Here is a 21908-nt window from a genome sequence, read left to right on the forward strand (position 1 = left end):
CCCCAGTGTGCGGTCTGTCAGGGTCTCCGAGGCCAACTGGATGCTCTTAAGGCTTCCGATTCATTCCCGCCCCAGGCAGGGTTTGGAAAAGTGGATACTACCTCCCCCTGGCATCCCCGGCTTAACGCCAGACCCTACGACCTGCTTCCGTGAGCTGAAGCAGCTAGCTCGATTTCCTCGCGCTCTGGAAAAGGGCGGGGACCCGGGCATCCACTCCAGAGTCCGAGCCGGGGTACCCACCAAACCCGCGCAGCGCGCACTTTGCGCCTCTTGCAAAGTTTCCGCGCGGGGCTGAACCGGCTTTCAGCCGGACGCGGGCTCTTACCGTAGACTCCTTGTCCCCGGCAGTGGAAGGGGATCAGCGCCAGAAGTAGAAGGCAGGTCACCTCCATCTTCACGGCCCGTGCTTCATCCCCGCGAGGCGGCGCAGCCCGAGAGGCAGTGGGGGGTGCATCCGCCGGGGCCCCTCGGTGCCCCTTGCGTCTTCCCCTTCCCCGAGAGGCGACGGAGGGGGCGGCGGCGGAGACCAGGAGACTGAGGAGGCGGCGGCGGCGGCGGCAGCGATCCGGGTTTCTCCTCCGGCGGGGCCGCTGCCCGCGTGGGGACGCAGGGGGCGCTGGCCTGGCCCCGGGTGCCTCGGCGCGCCCGGCGCAGCAGCCAGCGCCCCGGCCCAAGGAGCCCGGCCGCCGAGCCTCTCCGGGTCCCCAGGGCTGTCCTCTCGGGGTTCTGGGTTCCAGGGACCCCTCCGCGGAGGCGGAGGCGCTTGGATCCAACAGGCCACCGACGACTGACAAACTTGTCGTTTCCCCGCCCAGGGGACGCCCCTCCGTGGAGCGGGGGCGGGGAGGCCGGGGCTCGGCTCGGGTTAATCCGCTATCTCCAGTTCTGCGGCCGGTGCTGGCGGCTCAATGGCCCGATCCAAGGGGGCCGGGCTAGGCGTCCTCTCGGAGGCGAAAAGCCCGGACTCTGGGCCTCCAGAGCCGGGGAGAAGCGCGCGGGCTGGGCTCAGCCGAGGGGCGAGAGCCACGGGTCCCCGGGTCCGCGAAGTTAGCCGAGCCGCGGAGGAACCCCGGGGAGGAATCGTGCCCCAGCGCCCCGCGGGAATGAAGAGAACAATTCCATCCAAGAGAGGCCCCAGAACGCGGGGAAAGAAGGAAAGTTTGAGTCGTTTGAAAAATATTCGCGCTCTCGCCGAGGCCGGGGCTGCGGCGCTGGAGCCGCTCGCCGCCTCCGCTCGCCGCGCTCCGCTCCCGCCGTCTGGTCGCGGCGGTGGCGCTCCCGGGCTCGGAGCTCTAGGGAGAGCGGGGCTGCGCCGCGCCCCAAGTTGGTCGTCCCCGCCCCCGCCCGGCGGCCTCTGCCGGCGGGGGCCCAAAGCAGGCGGGGCCGGGCCGGGCCGGGCTCCCGGGCGCGGCGGCCGCGGGGCTCCGGGCCGTGGGAGCTCTCGGCTAGCTCGGCAACTTGGGCTTCGCTGTACTGCTTCCCCCCACACCCCGAGCTTTTCATTCCGCGCTCCCCCCCCACCCCCCGCCTCCCCCGGTCTGCCCCCACCTCCTCCTTCCTCCCCCTCCCCTCCTCCCTCCTCCTCGCGGCTCCTCGTTCGGTCTCTCGCTCTCCCACCCTTTGTCGCTCGCTCTCCTGTTTGATTCCCCTCCAGTTAAAAAAAGGAGCCAATTAAAGGCAGCCCAGCTAGCCGGGCCCAGCCTCTGTCCAATTTCCTCGCCTCCCCCAGGACCAATTAGAGAAAACAAAACAAGGCTGGGGGAAGCGGACTGCCTTTCTGCCTCTCTCCCTCTCTCTCCCCCCACCCCTTTCTGCCCTTCCCCCCTTCTCTCCCTCTCTCCGCCCCCCCATCCCCCCAGCAGGAAAATGTCAGAAAGCAGAAATGGATCCATCTATCCCGAGGACAGTGGCGAAGGGACGTGGGTTTCGGCGCGGGCTCTGCAGCGCGCTTGCACTCGCTCTCCGCCAGCTCTCGCACACCCAGACCGAGCCGGGTGCACGGATCCCAGTCCTCTCGCTGGACAAGCACGGCCGTTCGCCCCGGGGACTCCAACCTAGCCCGCGGGGCACTGCACACTTTGTAAAATGTTTTGCACTTTTGGGGGGCGGGACCGAAGCGGGGGATCGAAGGGGAAGAACCAGGGCGCCCGCGGCTCTCAGGGTCCTGCAGGCGCGCGAGCCGGTCGCCCGCTGTGTGGGTCTGCAGGGCTGTCTGCGTGGCCCTGGAGTCCCTCCGCCCCCGGCCGAGCCCCGCCCCTTTCCAGGCAGCCGCTGCCTCTCCCCGCGTCCGGCGCGGGGGCCGCCGCGGCAGCCGCTGGCTGAGCCCCGGGGCGAACAGGGCGCGATCAGAGCTCCAGCCCTCGCCGCGCGCGGCCCACAGGTTGCCAACAGGTCTGTCCGCAGGACCCCGCAGCTGAAATTCCCCCAGGCTACCCCCGTTCTCCGCAGCTCGTCCTTCTCCCCGTCCTGCCTCCGCTCAGGACCTCAGGCGCCCCCAAGCGCCCCAGGCGCGCCCTCTCTTCTGGCAGCCTAGCCAGGGGCCGGCTCCGGCTACGTGGTCCCCGCACTCCCGAACTCCACTACCTCAAACCCGCCCTCCGGGAGCAGGGGTGGGTAGAGCGCGCCTCCCAAACGCGGGCAGGGAGAGGCAAGGGCGAGCAAGCGAAGCGGGCGGCCTCCCCCGCACTCCGATCGCTTTCCCCTCCCCGGGTCTGGCTAATCTCACCTGCTCCACCTGTCGCCGTTATTTATCTCGGCGTGTGCGCAAGGGTTGTGTTAGGGCAACCCGTGGGAGCGCAGAAAACCGCAACTAGCAAGAGGTGAGATTACAAACCTTTCTCTTCCCCGACTCCCCGGACCTGTTTAACATCTTGGCTGTGATGGGGGTCCATGACTCGACGCATTTGTCAAAACTGAAAGAACATATACAAGACTTAATTTTTCAGCATGTAAATTAAAAAAAATTTTTTTTAAATAATTAAAGGATAAGTCACCCTCTTTCCCAGACCCATTTCCTGCTGGGTCTCTCCTCTCCTGCCTCTCACTGGAGTACCTGCCCCTGACTTCAGGGGTGTGACGGCAGGACTCAGGCCTCTGGGGAAATTCCAGGCAGCCTAGGAAGGGAGGGGCGGCTGTGCCCACCTCCGCGTTTCCTTCTGTCCATCTCAGGAAGTCTGAGACCACCGGAAGAATCCGCCCCTCCACCCGCTATTTTATTGAAATACAGTTGATTTACAGTGTTGTGTTAATTTCTACTGGACAGCAAACTGGTTCAGTTACACATATATTCTTTTTCATAATCTTTCATGGGAAGAATCTTATTCTGCAGCCCACCTCCACTTGACTGAGCCTCCTTTGGCCTCTCCTTATTTTCCTCTCCTTGCTTTCCTGTGGGTCTATGGCTGAATAAGGGAAGCCAGACCCACTTAGTGCTGGGCACCCAGCAGATGCCAGCTGAAGATCTGTTAAATGAACCAGTGAATGATTCCCATCATAGACCACAGACCACCGACCTAGGATACCCTCAATGCCGCCATCTTTTCTATTCCCCTCTATCCCCAACCAAAGAGAAAAATCCATTTTCTGCCCCCACAGACATACAGAGTTATCAGGTTCTGTATCTTGCCACCCACCTTCCCCACGAAGTCTGAAAGGAAGTGGTACCAACTGAGGGTGCGATGATAAGTACCTTCTTTTATTATCATCCTCTTCCCATTATTTGAAAATCGTCATCTCCTCCAGGAAGCTCTCAATGAGTGATCACAGTGATTCCTGCCCTCCTTGGCTTTGCCTATTTTAAATTGGATGGGCACTTGTCCATGTCATGGTAAACTGCCTTACTATTTTTCAGTTAGCCAACCCCAAATAGCAGTTAATTGCTCCTTTTTGGCTTTGGGATGCATTATTGGTGGACAAGGAACCCCACTGACTCAGCTAACCATCTCTTGAGTTTACTGTCTCTGAACACCTACCCTGGCCTGGAGGAGAGAGAAGACTCATGACGGGGGAGGGACAAAAAGGAGGGGAGAGTAGAGGACCAAAATCTACCGCGGCTGGGATTGAACATTTGCTGTAGCTAATCCATTGTGAATACTCGGCAGCTAATTGTGTGCAGTGTAAATACCTTGACAGCCTGCTTGTCTGTGCCTATAAATTCAGTCATCTCCTCCCCTAGGTGTGCCTGTCTTTGCTGCCTCTGACAAAGTCCTGGGCCTGACAATGAGAAGCAAATAGGAGAAGGAAAGGAACAGTTGGCTTGGGAGCCATGGGTCCTGAGCTCCAGTCCTAACCTCTCTGGGCCTTAGTTTCCCCAGCTGAAAAGTGAGTAGGATCCACATTTCACAGAGTGGTTGAGAGAAACGAGTAATAATAGTAATGGCTGACACCACATGCCAAGCACCGTTCTAAGCCCTTCATGTGCATTAACTGTTTAATCCTCACAACAACTACGTGAGACAGGACTGTTATTCTCGTAGAATGGCACAGAGAGATCTAGTGATTCACGCACCTGCTAAGTGGCTGAAGTGGACTCTACAGGCTTGCTCTTTCCTAGGTATTTAGTAAATATTTTCACAAGAAGTGTTCCTATTCTCTTCTGGAATAGAGAACAATCCTTCTGCGCCCCAGATCGGGCGCTTGGGGGTGGGGCATGAAAGCTAGACCACTGGACTCGAGGCAACAGTGAAGGAGGCCACTGGGCACGAGTTGAGACTGAAGCCACCTGGAGGCCTGGTGGTCAACACCCACTGCCAGCCCTTGGGTTCCACTCATGACATTCTAAGAAAAACTCCATCATTTTGCCCTAGAGAAAGCCCAGCCTATAGGCTCCTGGAAGACTAAGTAGCTGCTGACTGAGGGCGTGCGTGAGAGGCTGGACAACCAGGAGCCCCAGACCTCTGTCAAGCAGCGCAACTTGGGGCTTTTGTTGTGAGAGTGCGTTACTAGAAAGTTCCCCCATCTCCCCCTGCCTCTCGATCATTCGATCATTGGCTTCTAGCAAGTCAGAGCCTGGAAGAAAAAAGCAGGAGAGACAGCGCAAGAGTCTTTGCAGGGAGAGAGCGTCATCACCTTGCAAGGGAAACCGTCTTGGAAAATCATGCAATGGGAGGTATTGATTCAATCTTAGGGGCAAGCCACTTTCTGGTCAGGTAGGAGAGGGCTGGCTGGGAGGGGCGAGGAATGAGGAGAGTTATGACCCTGCTGAAAGACCAGTTTATTAATTCCCGCTCTAACAAATAGCCAATTAATGGTTCCAGCTGCTAATTAGTAAGCAGTTAACTCCTGTTATAAATCGTGCTGCTCGAGACTAGTACTATTGCAATCCTGCAATGACATCCTTGGAAAGGAGGGACCATAGAGACTTTGGTCACCCACCAGGTCCTGTAGACCCCTCTACTCCCCTCCCCCAGACCCCCAGCAGGCTCTCTGCTCTTGGAGTGCAGGATTCAGAGCAGGGACCCTGTCCACTGTTCACATGTTCATTCATGTAAGATATATTTAATGGTTTTTGCTATGTGGCAGGCACTACAGATTCAACGTGAACAAAACAGGCAAGAACCCCTGCTCTCCTGGAAGTAACATTCTGGTGAAGAGACAGATGATATAGTCTGTCAATAGTATTTATTCTAATTTTTAAAGATTTTTTTGATGTGGGCCATTTTTTAAGTCTTCATTGAATTTGTTACAGCATTGCTTCTGTTTTATGTTTTGCTTTCTCCGCAACCAGCGATCAAGCCCACACACCAATGGAAGGCAAAGTCTTAACCACTGGACTGCCAGAAAAGTCCCGATAGTATTTAGATAGTAAGGGAGATACTAAAGCTAGGAAGAGGAGTAGGAAATGTGAGAGCTGAAATGTTAGCGAGAGTGTCCGCAGAAGACCCCACGGACATCTGAAGACCTTAAAGGGGAGAGGGATCAAGCCGTGCCAGTGTCTGACAGAAGGGCATTGCAGGGAGGGGTGGGGGAAGACGTGCAAAGGCCGTGTGGTGACAGGGAGGATTTGGTTGGAGCTGAGTATGTGAAGGGAGAGTAGCAGGAGCGAGATCAGAGAGGTTTAAGGGGACAGATCATTCTAGTTTTGCATTCATTGCGGGATGTTGGATTTTAGTCTGAGCAAGATGGGAGCTATGGCAGGGTTATTAACAAAGGAGGGGCAGGATTTGACTGTAGTGTATCAGGCTTGTTCTGGCTCTGTGTGAGGAATTGATTGAAGTGGGGAGGGTTCCACAGCATCCCTAGCACCTGGCACTGTGCCTGGCACTTAAAGTGAAAGTGAAGTGAAATCGCTCAGTCGTGTCCAACTCTTTGCGACCCGTGGACTGTAGCCCACCAAGCTCCTCCGTCCATGGGATTCTCCAGGCAAGAATATTAGAGTGGGTTGGGTGCTCAATAAGTGCTTATCATATGAACCGGTCAATGAAAATTGATGAGGCTAGACTGTGAGACTAGGAACCGTGATCACTTTTGAAAGGCTAATTTATTCAGATTCTCTTGTAAATTACTTATTTTAATAAGGGTGCCCTCATATTTTAATTGTCCAAGAAATTCTACATCCACTCTCCTTCTTGGTCCTTTAAATGTGAGGTGAGTTACGACTTGTGGCCCCCTCCATTTTACAGATGTGAAAACTGAGGCAAAGAGCCATTTACTGACTGGCTTAACAGTGTGTTACTAAAATACCAGTCCTAGAATGACAGGGTGGGGAGGTGCAAAAGAGACAGGAGTCTCTTCCCTTCTTTCTGGCCACTGTGTCATGACTGCACCCTGCCCCGCTGTGAGATGATCCCTCTCTCATTTCCATGATGAGCTGATGTGCCCTGACTCTAGAGCCTTGTGAGCTGTGTCTGAGACCTGGATGCTACCATTTCCCAAGTGAGGGTCACCTGGGTCGTCCCAAGCTCCTTATGTCCACACTAACGTTAGAACAGGGGACATTTTTGTTTAACTTTTTTGAGCTGACAGTTCAGTGGATCAAAAGTAATTTGGTTTGAAAACACATGGTCTTCCCACTCTGAGGAGGTGTAAGGAGCACTGATTTACCCAGCTCTGCTTCCCCAGCTGGCTGCTGGGTCTGGGAAGCAGGTGAATGGGGTGGAAAAGCCAGGTTCTCTTGAATATTCATTAATTCAATAAATATTTATTAAGTCAGGCATTGTGCCTACATCATACTGAGCATCCTGGTGGAGATGTCCAACAAGAAAAGACCCTCAGGGAGCCCCAGTGTGAGGGGAGACACAGCCCTGCCTCAGAGAGCCCCATCTGAGGGGAGACCCAGCCCTGACTCAGGGATCCCCAGTCTGAGGGGAGACACAGCCCTGCCCTCAGGCCCCTCACAGGCAGTGCGGAGACTGCTGCTACAGGTTCATAGATTCTGGTATAAAAAAGAAGCCAGGACATAGAAACAGCAACAGATAACTGTTGACCACAATAAAGAACCCACACAGGGTAAGTGTGAATGGGATGGGGAACAAGGACAGCTTGGGCGTGGTTACTCTGACTTCCTGGCTCTACTGCAAGATTGTTACACGCGTCTAAGCCTGGTTGCCTGCAGCTTTCCGAGTTTAAACCCAGAGCAAAGGAAGCAGCTTGGTGCTTTATTTGGGTGTTTCTCCCAACAGAAATGTCTCTCTGGGCTCCTGGGAACCAGGCATGTTTGAAGATGAAACTGTGAAGCTGGCATGCACAAGTCAATGCCCCCTGGAAGGAAAACCCAGTCTCTCTGGGGACCAGGTCCCATCCCCACCTGACTCCGGTGGCCTCTCTAGGGAGACACACCTGGCTCAGGCAGCTGCAGAGGACCTGGAGACCAGCTCCTCCCTGGAAGGCCCCATCTGGCACTCCGGTCTCATGGATGTCACCCCCCACCCCAGGCTTAGAATGGCACATGTGCTGTGAGCTCCAGGGCAGGATGGGGTATCCTGATACTGTGTGAATCACTCACAGCACCCAGTGCAGGACTGAGCAGATGGCAGCCATTCGTCTGCTCATTAAAATGAACTGAGGACTTCCCCGGTGGTCCAGTGGTTAAGAATCCACTTGCCAATGCAGGGGACATGGGTTCGATTCCTGGTCCTGGAAGATTCCACATGCCGCGGGGCAACTAAGTCTGCATGCCAGTTACTGCTTCACAGTGTGAAGCCGGCGCACTCTAGAGCCTGTGCTCCGCAACAAGAGAAGCCACAATAAGTCCATGCACCGCAACTGGAGAGTAGCCACTGGTCGCCGCAACTAGAGAAAAGCCCACACACAGCAACGAAGGCTCAGTGCAGCCAAAACCAGATAAACACAATGAACTAGTTCTGGTTACCCTGACTGCCCAGAACAAAAGTAAGCCCTGGACAAGCCCTGAATCTCCAGGATAAGGGAGACCCAAATGATCCAGACAAACAGCAAATATATAAGAAGAAATGTTTGAGTTATGGAGAGGCTGAGGGGAAGCGAATTCTTGGGGAAGGGAAGTAGGCAAGTGAGGGACAGGGCATTCTGGGAAAATCACTGTGCACACAAGTGCTGTGACCCTCCACTGCTGCCTCACTCCGGGATGCCCTCTAGGGGAGGAGGTGTGGGTCAGGTGAGTTTCCTGAAAGGGGGGTGGGGAGGTCTGCCAGGCTGGGGGTGGCTCTCCGTCCTTTGTCCCCAGGGCGCCAGTGCAAGGCGTGTCAAATTTCACTGAGCTGGTTCTTTCTCACCTTCTCCAGCACAGCTCTTTCTCGGAAGCAGGATCAAATGTTCTCAAGCTTGAAAAGACAGGCTGGGATGTGAGGGGAAAGGAGGAAAGGGAGGAGAGGGGTGAAGGGAACTTATGGGAGGAGAGGGGGCCAAGGCTGGGCCTGGGGACTGGACCCGTGATTCTCCCAGGTCCCTTGCAGTTTAAGTTCTCCAGCAAAATTCTTTCTCCTTTAACCATCACCTCTTTTTGAGCCCTGCAAAGTGGTGGGGGAGATGGGGGCGAGGGGAGCAGGAAATCTGGACTGGAACAATTGCAGGCACCCACACAGACAGGACCGCTGTGTGGCATAAACTCCAGGGGGCGCCATTCACATAGAATACGGCAGGAACGGCGCCCACCCCCGCCCCCCGCCCCCAGCGTGCTACGTAGTGGCCCCTTTGCAGCTCCATCTGCTCTGACCCGACCCCAGGACAAGCTGATGTCATCTACTCTGTACTTCATCCCCCCGTCCCCCGCTCCCCGTCCTTCTCTTCCCATCCCACCCCAGCCCGCAGCCCCTCTGACCCCCAGCACGCCAGGCTTAGCCACCACCCCCCGCCCCCCACCACTCCGATGCGCTAGGGGATGGGAGGAGTCCCAGGACTGGTCCCACATGCCCCTTGTTCCAAATACACGACAAGCCCTGGGGACTCGCTGCCTCTTTGATTAACTCTGGATCTCCTCGGAGAACCCCCACGCCCACCGTCCCGGGGGACTTCAGGAGACACATCTGACCCCTGAGCGAGCGTGGAAAGAAGACCCCAAGGGGCCCTCCCACTCAGCCCTTTGAAGTCAATCTAGCCCCACCTCACACTGTTCATCCTTTAACCCAGGACTTCTCTGAAGGAGTATGTAGACAGTAGCATAGCCATGAAATGCTCAGCCTAAATGCCATTTGCCCTCACATCCGCCCGGTTTTAGGGGGATTTGAGGAACAGAGAGGTTCAGTCATTCCCCCAAGGTCACACAGCTAAAAAGTGGCAAAGCTGGTTTTCCAATCAGAGAATTTGATCCACAGACTGTAGAGTCTATACTCTTCTCCACTACTTGACGCTCCCTCTTACAGAGCTGCTAAATTGCTGCTAAGTCGCTTCAGCCGTGTGTCTGACTCTGTGCGACCCCATAGATGGCAGCCCACCAGGCTCCCCCGTCCCTGGGATTCTCCAGGCAAGAACACTGGAGTGGGTTGCCATTTCCTTCTCCAATGCATGAAAGTGAAAAGTGAAAGTGAAGTCGCTCAGTCGTGTCCGACTCTTAGCGACTCCATGGACTGCAGCCTACCAGGCTCCTCCGTCAGTGGAATTTTCCAGGCAAGAGTACTGGAGTTGGGTGCCACTGCCTTCTCCGCTCTTACAGAGAAGAGGGACCAAAAGCTGACATAATAGAGCTATGCTGGCCAAATACATAGCCAATGTATACTAGTATTTGAGTTTAAATAAAGTCAAATTTCAGATTCAGTTTCTCAGTCACACTAGCCAAGTTTCAAGTGCTCAACAGTCACACAGAGCCAGTGGCTACCCTTCTGCCCAATGCAGATATAGAACTCTTCTATCGTGGTAGGAGTTTTGTTGACAGCAATGCTCAGGAGTCCAATTTCACCCCATATCTACTGCTTACTGTCTGAGTAAATGTGAGGAAGTTGCTTAACCTCTCTGTGTCCAAAAAATGGTGATAAGAATAGTGCCAAGTTCATAGGACTGCTAAATTAGGGGGATTAAATGAGAAAATGCATATGAAGTGCTCCATACTGTGCCTGACACATGGTGAGCATTCTAAAAATTATTAGTTTTATTTTTAGGAATCCTAGTCCAGTCCTTCATTTAACTAAGTAGGCAACTAAGAACCAGAGAAACGAAGGAATTGATTCAAAGTCACACAGAAAATGTAATGCCGAAAGCTAGAGCTCCTGGTTCTTTTATCATGGCCTAATGACACCACTACAGTAGATGGAGGACTTTCACATATGATGCTCTCCAAAATACTGGGAGGTAGTTAAATGAGGTTTCATCAACCCCATTTTACAGATTAAGAAACTGAGGCACGAGAGGGTAAGGTGGCTTCTTCAGGGTCATGGTGCTGTTTAGTAGCAGACTGGGGACTTATTACTTTTCAGCATTCTGCCCCCTGCTCTACTTTGCACTGTCTGTGCAGGTTGACATGTGAGTGTGTGTTTGTGTTTCTCATTTGTTTTCCATTCAGAGCTCAGGGACCTTTGCCACCTATCTATATTCTATAGATAGAGTATAAATTATATAAATAACATTAATATGGTCTCAATTATGTAAAAGCTGTTATACAGACTGAAGATGAGAAGAACAGATAGTTCATTTTAATGATTATTGTAGGTGATGGGATTATGAGTGATTTTTATTTCTGTCTTTGTATGCTTCTATTATCCCTGTATCTCTGCAAGCAGTATGTTTATTTTTATAATCAGAAATAAGCAAATGTGATTTTCATATACTTTTTAAAAAATTAAGTTCCTCCAGTGTTTCCCCCATGGTCTCCAGTGCCCTCCAAGCAGTCAGGAGGCCTGACCAAGGGTTGGCTTTGCCTGGCCAGATCCACTAGCAGACGGGAGGCTGGTGGTGTGCCTCTCAGCTCAGTCGCCTTCATCCACAGGCCCACAGGTCCCTCTGCACTGGAGTGGCTTTGAATTTACTCAGCAACATCCACACGCAATAAATGTCATATCGTTTTATTTTTTCAAGTCAAATAAATTCAGCTCCCAAGCCTCCAATTGCCAGAGTGTTGAAAAATCTGCTTTAGTTATGTTTGAGGGGAGTCTCCAAGGTCATAGAAGAATCCGGGACCCAGGGAAGAGGCCTCAGGCCTTGTGGTTGCCATGGTAATTGACTCTTGTTGCCTTGGCTCCTGAACCCTAGGCCAGGCCTCAGTCAGCCAGCTGCCCTAGACGTGCTCTGAGAGGTCTCCACAGCAGCCCTCTAAGTGACCACAGAGGACCCTGGAGACCCTCAGGGCCTCCACACTTATCATCCAGCCTGCACAAATATCCCCATCTGGCACTGCAGGCCAGAGGGACACAAGGCCCCAAACAAAAGTCCCCAGATTTTTGTTCCTTCCTGGGCTGGAGAGGCCCTTCTCCCTCCTGGTCACTCACTTTTTCCTCATCCCTTATCTAGTCCACTCTCTTCGCTCCCCCTCAAGAGACTTCCACCTCCTACCCTAACTGGGTGGGAGTGGCCCTGCTGCATTGATAACAAAACCCAAAGCTCCTTGAGGCAAGAAAGCCTGGACTCAGTCTCTGACCTTGGTTCCTTTCTTGGGATGAAGGAGGTGGAATTGTCAGCCATTATTCCAAGCGAAATGGGAAAACAAAATAACATTTCAGTGTAGATCCTGGCTGACCTGTCCCTGCCAGGTCACCAGGTCAGACTGAGAATAGAGGAGCATTCATGTGCCAGGGATGTGAAATGGAGTCCAGGAAGTCACACCTCCCCCTCACTGGGACCCAGGCTGGGAGAGGACATGACTAGGGGGAAGCCCAGAAACTGGAGTCAGAGAGACTTAAAGTGCTAGACCCAAAGTGGGTGCTCAGTAAATACTTCCTGTTGTGGACAGGTCCAGTGTGGGCACAGTCCTTCATGCCTCTGAGCCTCATCATCTTTATCAGTAAAATGGGCATCCATTTATTCGACAACTTTGTCATGATTACCAGACAGTGTTCCAGGCACAGAGGTTGTACCTGTGAACATAACAAAGTCCCTCCCTTTCGTTTAGCTGGGAAGACAACATAACAGTGTTATGTCATATCAAGTCTAGAAGAGCCTGTGGGTGCTCAGCCCATATCCTACTGTGCTAACTTCACTGCCCTCAGGCTGACTTCTGATTGCCTTTGCCCAAGGCCTTTGTGCCTGCCTCCACAGCAGCCAGAAGAGCCAGAAACTCTCAGCTCCGTGGGAGCAGCCCTACGCCAGCGACTCACCGGGCTGTTGCATAAACACTGCGACTCCCTCCCCCTTTCGGGCAGAATGTCTCCAAGGTGTGTGTCCTGCATTGGCTCCCAGAGTTCCCCGTCGGGGTTGGGGCACAGGTCCCCACAGCTAATAATTACTGCAGCTTTTATTGGCTGTCTTCCCTCCCCTGTGTCACTTCCCCATCCTCCCATGGGTGTTTCCTGGAGTCATTGAATACTACTTGCCCTCAGATCCTTATCTTGGGATCTGCATTCTGCCATCCAGTCCGAGACATCAGATTATGATTGATGCTAGCAAAACAAAATTCAAGTGGGACAAGGGGATGGAGAACAAGGAGAGGTGTCTCTTTGGACAGGGTAGTCAGGGATGGCCCCTCTGTGGAGGTAACGTTCAGATCAAGGACCTGAGTGAACAGAGTGGGGATATCCGGCTGCAAGGGTGTTCCAGGCAGAGGGAACAGTGGGTACCAAAGCCCTTCGGTGGAAACAGCTGGGAGCATGGGGATGTTAATGACACCTGCCCAGTGGCTCACAGAGGAGGATTCCTTGTGGTTGAGGTGGTTGGTCTGTGTAAAGCCCTGGACACAGATGAACCATCAGGACTTTTTAAGGCCCCTCTCAGGAGCTGGCAAGCTCTCTTCAGGGAATTGCTCGGCCTCCTGGGCTGGCCAGATCCGCACCTCCCCCTCTGTGCTCACCCAGCCTCTCTGGCAGGGCTTGGTTTTTCCAATAACTCATTAGTGCGGCTTTTGTCATGACTGAAGAAACAAAAGCCCCAACAAGAAAACCATGTTCAACGGCATTATGGGTTATTTATGAGAGAAAGCAAAGCTGCTTCAGCACTGGGGGAGGCCTGGCGGGGCAGGGGGAAGGCAGGAGGTCCCTTCAGATGGGGAACTGGGGTACTTTGGATTTGCCTGGTGCTGGACACCAGCAGCCCTGCCCAGCACAGAACAACCTCTTCTCTCTTCTCACCTCCCCCTGCCAAAGCCACTGTGAATCACTGCTGCCCGAGCAACTTGATTCCCATCCACCCACTCATCCAACTCTTCATCCATTTATTTATTTATGTATTCATCGATTCATTCATTCTTTCAAACATGCACCAAGGGCCTACTATGTGCCAGACACTAGCTGATGTCAACATCTCTGGAGCATAGTCATGAATCAGCAATCATGTCCTGGAACCAGCTCACACGAGCTCGCAGCTGAGTGTACACATCTCTTCTCAACTGCTCCTTCCCTAGTGTCATTGCTATAGCTTTGTCAGACACGGTGGGAGTATTTATATCACAAAAATTGGCGTGTAGTACAAGTCAGGGTCTTTCTCCTAGAGAGCTGGTTGTTAAACATTTACTAACCCACCACTGCAGCAGGCCTCAGTATCTTGGGCCACACAGAGCTGAACCCCAAGACCGTACAGCCTAAACCTGGGAAGGACATTGACCCAACGTCCAGTGTAACACGCCCCCTTAGATTTGTTGGCCTCGGAGCCATACCGGATGCCTACCTGGTAGTTTTTGCAACCCGGAGTACCTAGAACAGAGAATTAATTTCTATCACACGAGAGGAGAGGTAAGAAGGTATAATAAAGAAGGTGCCTTTGAGCTGAGCTTTTGGGGATAGGTGAGATGTCAGCTCGAATGAAGGTGTTCAGAACGGTGGGAGCAGTCTGAGCACAGGTTCAGAGGAAGGGCCAGGCAGAATGTGTTCACTCCACTTAAATAAAAATGCCATGGCAGGGAGTTGCTCCCACCTATTACCTTCCCAATCACATAGCAAAAGTGAACTGCTTTCCGGAAGGGAAAATTGATATTGCAAGCACTGAATTGTCAGGGAGAGGCTGCTGGTTGAACACTGGGTACTGAGGGATGAAGACACCCCTCCTCCTACCCCCTCCATTCCTTCTTAAGGAAGGGTCTGATCTACAGGAAAAAATGTGTACAGTGTGTGGAAGCGGCAGCCAGGAGGCCCCACCAGCCCACCCTCAACACCACCGCCACGTTACCACCTGTGTTCGCTGTGGTCTATAACCCCTTGGTTGGCCTCACTTTTACCACTGGCCCCGTCAGACAGACACACGTGCACAAGGTTGGCTTATAGACATCAGCCTGGATACACAAACAAAGCCAAGTGTCCCCAGTACTCCAGCTCTCTGCATTGTGCGTAAGAGGAAGCTTCTCAAAGATTTGACATTTGCCACCTCCTTACTCTGGGAGATAGCTGAGCCTCCCCCAGCTATGTACACACACATACGTGCAGAAGTAAGTATACATTCAGGACACTGAATATACTGTGTGCTGTGTATGCTTCCTTTGTTGATGCCAAACCATTAGACAGGCATGGAGGAGGCTCCAGTCCATTAACCTTAACAATGCCCCCTGGACCCAGAGAGCCGTTGGCGGCCCACACCTGGCCCACAAATTCCTGACCACCCTGCTGACCTCGCCCCACTTGTCTGACAAGGAACTGAACTTCCCACCAGTCCGAGGCAGCCTCCCGCTCATCGTCCCTGGTCTGCTGCCAACTGCGTTCTGGGAGGGGAAGCAGAGCTTGACTGTGCACTGCGTTTGTAGAACACTCCACAGTCCTCAAAACACAGATTCATGTTCTCTCATTTCATCGCGGGAACCCTGGGAGGTGGGGATGAGTGTCTCCAGTCTGCAGGTGAGGAAACTGAGGCTCCAAGTGATTTATCAAAGAGAAGGTAGAAAGAGACCTGAGGTGTTCTGATTCAGGCGTTCATTCCACAGGCGCTCGCTGAGTCCTAGACGCTGTGCTAACCCATGGAGACTGAAAAATGAGTACCAGGGGCTTCCCTCATGGTTTAGTGGTAAAGAATCTGCCTGCCAGTGCAGGAGACACAGGTTCAATCCCTGATCAGGGAAGATCCCACATGCTGAGGAGCATCTAGGCCCATGTGCCACAACTATTGAGCCTGTGCTCTAGAGCCCGGGAGCCACAGCCACTGAGCCCACGTGCCTAGAGCCCGTGCTCCACAACGAGAGAAGCCACCAGTGAGAAGCCTGTGCGCGGCAACTAGAGAGTTGTCCCCATCTGCCACAATAGAGAAAAGCCCTCACAGCATGAAGACCCAGCATGACCAAAAACAAATAAATACGATTATTTTAGAAAATGAGCACCAATAACAATAACAATGGTCAATAATAATAATAACTAAACTTCCTGGAGCACATGAACTCCCTTATCTCATCTTTCACCACAGTCCTTGAGGAGGTTCCACATTTACCCACATCTTTCAGTGGAGGGCCCTCGGCATCGTTCCTGTGCTGAAGGGATTCACAGTGAGCTCTAGGTCCTCTCAAGGTCGGCCCAGGACCCTTGACTCCTCTACAATCACTGAGGCAGAGATTCTTGGGTAAGACGCAGGGATGTGTTGGGAATGCATTGTTGAAAAACATTCCCAGGGTGAGCAGTCTGAGCATTAAAGCATGGGCACCAGAGGGGCCCCCAGAGGACGCAATTGGCAAGGGAACTTTGGGACAGGTTTGTCAGTGCTCCCTGGGCTCTTGCCCCCCCGACCCCGCTCCGTCTTTATCGAGTTTGTGTGACCGCTGTGGGACTTCATCTATGCCCCTCCTCAACAGACAGGGTGATATGACGTCAGGGGCACTGCCCTGGAGTCAGACTGCAGCTTCTTGCCTGTGGGCCTTGGACAAGCAAGGTTGTCCTTACCCACTTTAAGTCCCAACCCCCCTGTCTGTAAAACAAGGCTGGTAATAGTAATAATAATAGCAGTTTCTTCCAGAACGCTTACTTTGCAAGAGGCACTGTTCTGAACCTCTTCCATGTGTTAACTCACGTAATCTCCGAATGCCCCTGTGGCGTTGGCTGTTAGCCCCGGGCCCAGTGTGCTACATGCGATTAGTAATCGTTAGCTGTTATTAGCTGCATCTTCAGCCTCGGGCTCCCTGAGACTGCCCACCTCTCTGCTTAACTCTGACAACCTCATTCTTCCTCCTGCATTTCTTCTTTCAGCCAATGGCTCTCCATTTCCACATCACCCAGACAGACCCCTGGGACCAAACCCTCTCGCCTCCTTCCCTCTTTAAATCCACATTCAAGTCCTGCAACTTCTGCCTCCTCCACATCTCTCTATCCATCCCCTGCATCCACTTCCTCCTCCCATCACCATCACCACTGTTTCTGCAGTTTGAGCCAGCTCGCTTCTCACCTGGATTATGCCAAAGGCTTCCCTGCTTCCAGCCTACGCACCATGCAAACCATCATCCTGCTCTGCCGGAGATTTTCGAATTGCAAATCCACTTAAAATCCCTCTGTGACTCACCACAGACCCCAGGATCGAGTGCAGACTCCTTGAGCTTAGCTCACAGCTCTCTGAGGGACCAGGGTCTGACTTCCCGCCCTCTGCTCCCCCACATACTGCAGCATGGCCCGTCCGCTCATGCCAGTTCATTCCTCTGGCCCTTTGCACCTGCAGTTACCACAGTCTGGAGTGTCCTGCCCATCCTCCTTTGTCTAACGAGTTCCCCACATCCCAGTGACTCAGGCAACATCTCTTCCCTGTAGTCTTCCTGGATCTCCACTAAGTTCTCCTTCATGCTCCTCAAGTAATACCTTTAATACTTGAAATTATAATGACTATATATGTGTGTTCAACAAACAAATATCACCTTGAGCAGATGGTTAAAATTAGCATTATCCCTGTGGTCAGATGGCCCCAGACTCACCACTTACTGATTAATTTCAGCTCCACCATTTATTAGCTGTGTGATTTGGACAAGTTACTTAACTTCTCTGACTCTCAGCTTTCTTGGCTCCAATATGAAGTTAACCCACCATGTAAAGTAGTTGTGGGAACTGAAATATAGAAGGAAAAGTGTTTAGCACAGGGTCTGGTACAACCCAAGTTCTCAATAAATGGTTAACTATTCTCTATACAGGATGCAAGGCATCCTGGGAAAATGAGCTAAGAAGAAGGCAGACATATAAGATATGAAGTCCCAAATAAAGAAAGAAAGTTTAAAGGCAGCTCAGAAGAATAACAAATATCTACAACAATCCACCTCTTGGCTGCATGAGGTCAACATATACTCTTCTTCCTTTCTTAAACTCATCCACGACCAGGACTACCACCAAAACCTGCTTCTAGATAACAGTATCATTATTCCTCACTAATGAAAACTTACCCTTTTATCCAACAGGGTTCAGTCCAAATTCATATCAGTAATTATATCTGGCTATCTGGGATGTCCATTCTCTTTCAAATTCCATCATTATCCCATGTTGATATTCTATAACCCATTGAACAAATTGCAGGTATAACTATCAAAAAATCCCTATGTACATATAATAGGGAATGGGGATGGGAGTTAAAAAAAGAAATTTTATTAAAATAAATCGATATATTCATCACAAAGAGGTGCAATATGGGTAAAACTATAGTTCTTGTTTCTGCATCTAATCACACGACCATAGTTGGTATTTACCACTTCATCCCATGTCCCTTTTGCCCTTCACAAACACCTCAGTTGGTCAGGGTCATTTATGTAGTGGAACAGTCTTAATTTTTCATCTGAAGAAGGCTGAGCTCTTGATGGTGTTGCCTGTTTGGGGTCACTGTGGTCTTCCATTAACTTTAACGACTTGACCCAGAATTACCAGGAGATACCCCATATACCTCCTTGCCCATTTTTCCCCAGTGGTTATTAAGGTCAAGCACCTCAGTCAACACTATAATCCCCCTTTTAGCATGAGAAACCAAAAGGGCCTGATGAAAAACATACCTTCCAGTTCAATGAAACCATTTTGTCGCCTGCTAGAAATACTCCTATTGCTTCTAAAGTAGCGAAGTCTGGGACTTCTCTCATGGTCCAGTGGATAGGAATCCACCTGTCCATGCAGGGGACATGGGTTGGATCCCTGGTCTGAGAAGATTCCACATGCCACGGGTCAGCTAAGCCTGTGCCCACAACTACACAGCTCACGCACTCTTGGGCCCCAGAGCCACAACTACTGAAGCCTGCACATTCTAGAGGCCGTGCTCCACAACGAGAGAAGCCACGGCAGTGAGAAGCCCGGCCCCGTAAGAAGAGCAGTCCCCACTCGTTATATCTAGAGAAAGCCGGGGCAAAGCAATGAAGACCCAGAACAGCCAAAATAAATAAATGAAGCAGTGAAGTCTGGAGACATGAGGAACTTGCCCCAGTTCAGCAGGGGAGACAGAGAACTGGGGAGCCCCAGTTCAGCAGGGGAGCCAGCGAGGTGGGGAGTTTTTTTTTACTGAGAGTCCAGCTCTGTTTTTAATGAACTTTTGGGCAACAAAATCCCATCCAAAGGCAGGCATGTCAAGAGTTCATGCTTCTTGGGTAAAGTCCATGTCCCTCAAGCCATGCTGTAGACCTAGTGTTACAGTGCAAGTGTCTTCACTGGATTTCTAGAAATTCTCTTTCTCAAATTCCAAGTCTCAAGAAAAGTCAGTCAAGAAAACTGAAAAATGGGAGAAAGTATTGTAATTCTGTTGTGAGAGTTAAAGCTTCATAATCAACATAGAGATGTGACTGCTTTGAAGGGATCAGCTGAAGATGTCAAGTTGAAAGCAAAAGCTGAAAACCCTGATACATGGTGTTGAAGGTTAAGGTCAGTGTCTCTGGGAACTGGGTCAAGAGCTCATAGGTAGGAATTTTACTGTCTAAACTGTCAGTCTTGCTTGTAGCTGTGGCTATTATGTCAGTGTATGTTGGGAGCCCTGTCTGCTGCCAATGGTGAGTCATTCTTACAGATAAAATAAATATTAATAAGTTTATATGTATAGTATATCTTATACAAAGCCTCTGAGTGATATTCCAAGAAATAAGCTTTGGAAGCAAAATAAGCCCTTAAATTGGCAATTTGGTATGTGTTGTCCTGTTAACTTTGCTGGCATCTGAATGTTACATTCTTCAAGTACTACCCAGTCACGATCACTGACATTTTCCAGTGCTTGAATATTCGCTGTGGGAGAAATGCAAAGAGAAGAAAATAAGAATGTTGCAGAATTCCCAGACCCCAAATCAGAAGCTGATCTAAAATCTGTATGAGCAAAGGCAATATCAATTTTGCCGGCAAAAAGAAAATCAGGGAAAGCAGACAAAGCATTTTTGTTGTTAAACAAAAAATGAGCTTAGATGAAGCAATGTGAGTCCTAACCATCAAATTGAAGGCAATTTTGGACATTTGCTTGACAATTCCAACAATGTCAGCACAAGAGTTTCTATTTTTCCTGTGTCTGGAATTTTTGTTACAAAATGAAGATCAGGTCAAGTGGTGCCTTGTGGGTTTAAATTTTTTTATTTTTATTTATTCATTTGTAAAGAGTATTAAATTTGTTACAGTATTGTTTCTGTTTTATGTTTAGGTTTTTTGGCCACAACGCATGTGGGATCTTAGCTCCCCCACCAGGGATCCAACCCGCACCCCCTGCATTGGAGGGTGAAGTTTCAACCCCTGGACTGCCAGGGAAGTCCCTAAAAAATTTTAAGAATAAAATTTTTAAAATATTAAATACCTGTATCTTTCCATTTTTAATGACTTTAGACATTAATTTTGTGTTAATGCTCCTTTATGTTAATATTTTCTCTTTCAAATATCTACATTAGGAGGCAGCAAATTTACATGTTATTGAAATACATAGTCTTGTCAAAATATGTTGTTTCAGAGTATGGGAATACCTTGGAGATATTACAGGTATTACAGGTTCCAAATCACCACAATTAAGCAAATATTGCAATAAAGCAAGTCACAAATTATTTTTGCATATGCATTCCCCAATGCATATGAAAGTAATGTTCTTACTGTGCCATAGTCTATTAAATGTGCAATAAATATTAAATGTCTAAAAACAATGTATATACCTTAAGTTAAAATACTTTATTGCTAAAAAATGCCAACATCTTCTGAGGCTTCATCAATTCATAGTAGTATCATCAAAAGATCACTGATCACAGATCCCCATAACAAGTATAATAATGATGAAAAAGCTTGAAATACTGCAAGAATTGCCAAAATGTGACAGAGAAAGGCAGTGAACAAATGCTGTTGTAAAAATATCACTGATAGGCTTGCTCGACACAAGCTTGCCACAGATCTTCCTTCAATTTGTAAAAAAAAAAAATCAGTATTTGTGAACAGGACAAACCAACCAAGCAAAGCACAATAAAACAAGGTGTGCAGTAACAGTGTTACAGTAACAGTGAACCACGTGTTTATTTTATGTTTTTGGCTGTGCCACATGGCATGCAGGGTCTTCCGGGACCAGGGATCAAACCTGAGCCCCCTGCAGTGGGAGTGTGGAGTCTTTTGTTTTTTACTTTTAATTTTGTGTTGGGATATAGCCGATTAACAATGTTGCGGTAGTTTCGGGTGAACAGCAGGGGACTCAACTGTACATATACATGTATCCATCCTCCCCTAGATTCCCTCACATAACATGGAACAGAGTTCCAGTGGTCCTTGCTGGTTATCCATTTTAAGTATAGCAGTGTGTACATCCCATCCCAAACTCCCTAACTATCCCTTTCCTCTGGCAACCATAACTTCGCTTTCTAAGTCTGTGAGTCTCTTTCTGTTTTGTGAGTTCACCTGTGTCATTTCTTTTTAGCCTCCACACATAAGGGACCATACGATATTTCTCCTTCTCTGCCTGACTTACTTCACTCTGTATGGGGAGTGTAGAGTCTTAACCACTGGAGCACCAGGGAAGTCCAGCGTTGTTTTTTGTTTTTCTGTTTTTAATAAAAGACCTCTGAAACTTTTAACACAACCCCATTACAGAAAAATGATTCATCATTTATTATTTATGGTCATTCACTTTTAAAAAACACACAAATATAGTATTATAGGAAGTAGAAAATACAGCATGATTTCAGGAATTTCCAAGGATTCTCAGGATTCCAATTCCAAATCCACCAAATTAGTAGCTGTCAGGAATTTGGGGATACTGCAGACCCGTGGACTCTCCCCTGGATGGGATCACTGGATTTACCCAGCCGCAGGGGTTCTGGAGCAAGACTGAGAGGGCAGTTTAACCCCACACCAGTCCCGAGTAACCTCCAGGGCAGGATGTCAAGTCCACCAGCAGTGACCACCCCCTCAGCCTGCAGTGACCTCACACCCAGCACTCCAGCGCCCTCACTAAGCTTGAAACGATGCGAACCCTGGGTCAGCCTGTCTCTTCTCTGGTCCCCAGGAGAAGAGAAAAGTAACATTTACCTTCCTCCTGATTTTGTCCTTTTTAAATGT

At 50.5% G+C, this 21908-nt stretch overlaps 1 protein-coding gene across 2 annotated transcripts in view; it reads right to left on the minus strand.

Annotated features, from left to right (window-relative positions):
* Nucleotides 1–1366, minus strand: part of MDGA1 (MAM domain containing glycosylphosphatidylinositol anchor 1) — a 70312-nt gene extending 68946 nt beyond the window's left edge. The window contains exon 1 of one of the 2 annotated variants that reach the window (XM_027524518.1): nt 326–1366. In XM_027524518.1, the coding sequence (XP_027380319.1) occupies nt 326–392 (67 nt within the window). In that variant the 5' untranslated portion in view covers nt 393–1366. The remainder of the gene's footprint in view (nt 1–325) is intronic. The other variant, XM_027524517.1, reaches the window with a different exon arrangement.
* Nucleotides 1367–21908: the final 20542 nt, after the last annotated feature.

Source organism: Bos indicus x Bos taurus, chromosome 23 (genome assembly GCF_003369695.1).
Source record: "Bos indicus x Bos taurus breed Angus x Brahman F1 hybrid chromosome 23, Bos_hybrid_MaternalHap_v2.0, whole genome shotgun sequence".
Taxonomy (NCBI): domain Eukaryota; kingdom Metazoa; phylum Chordata; class Mammalia; order Artiodactyla; family Bovidae; genus Bos; species Bos indicus x Bos taurus.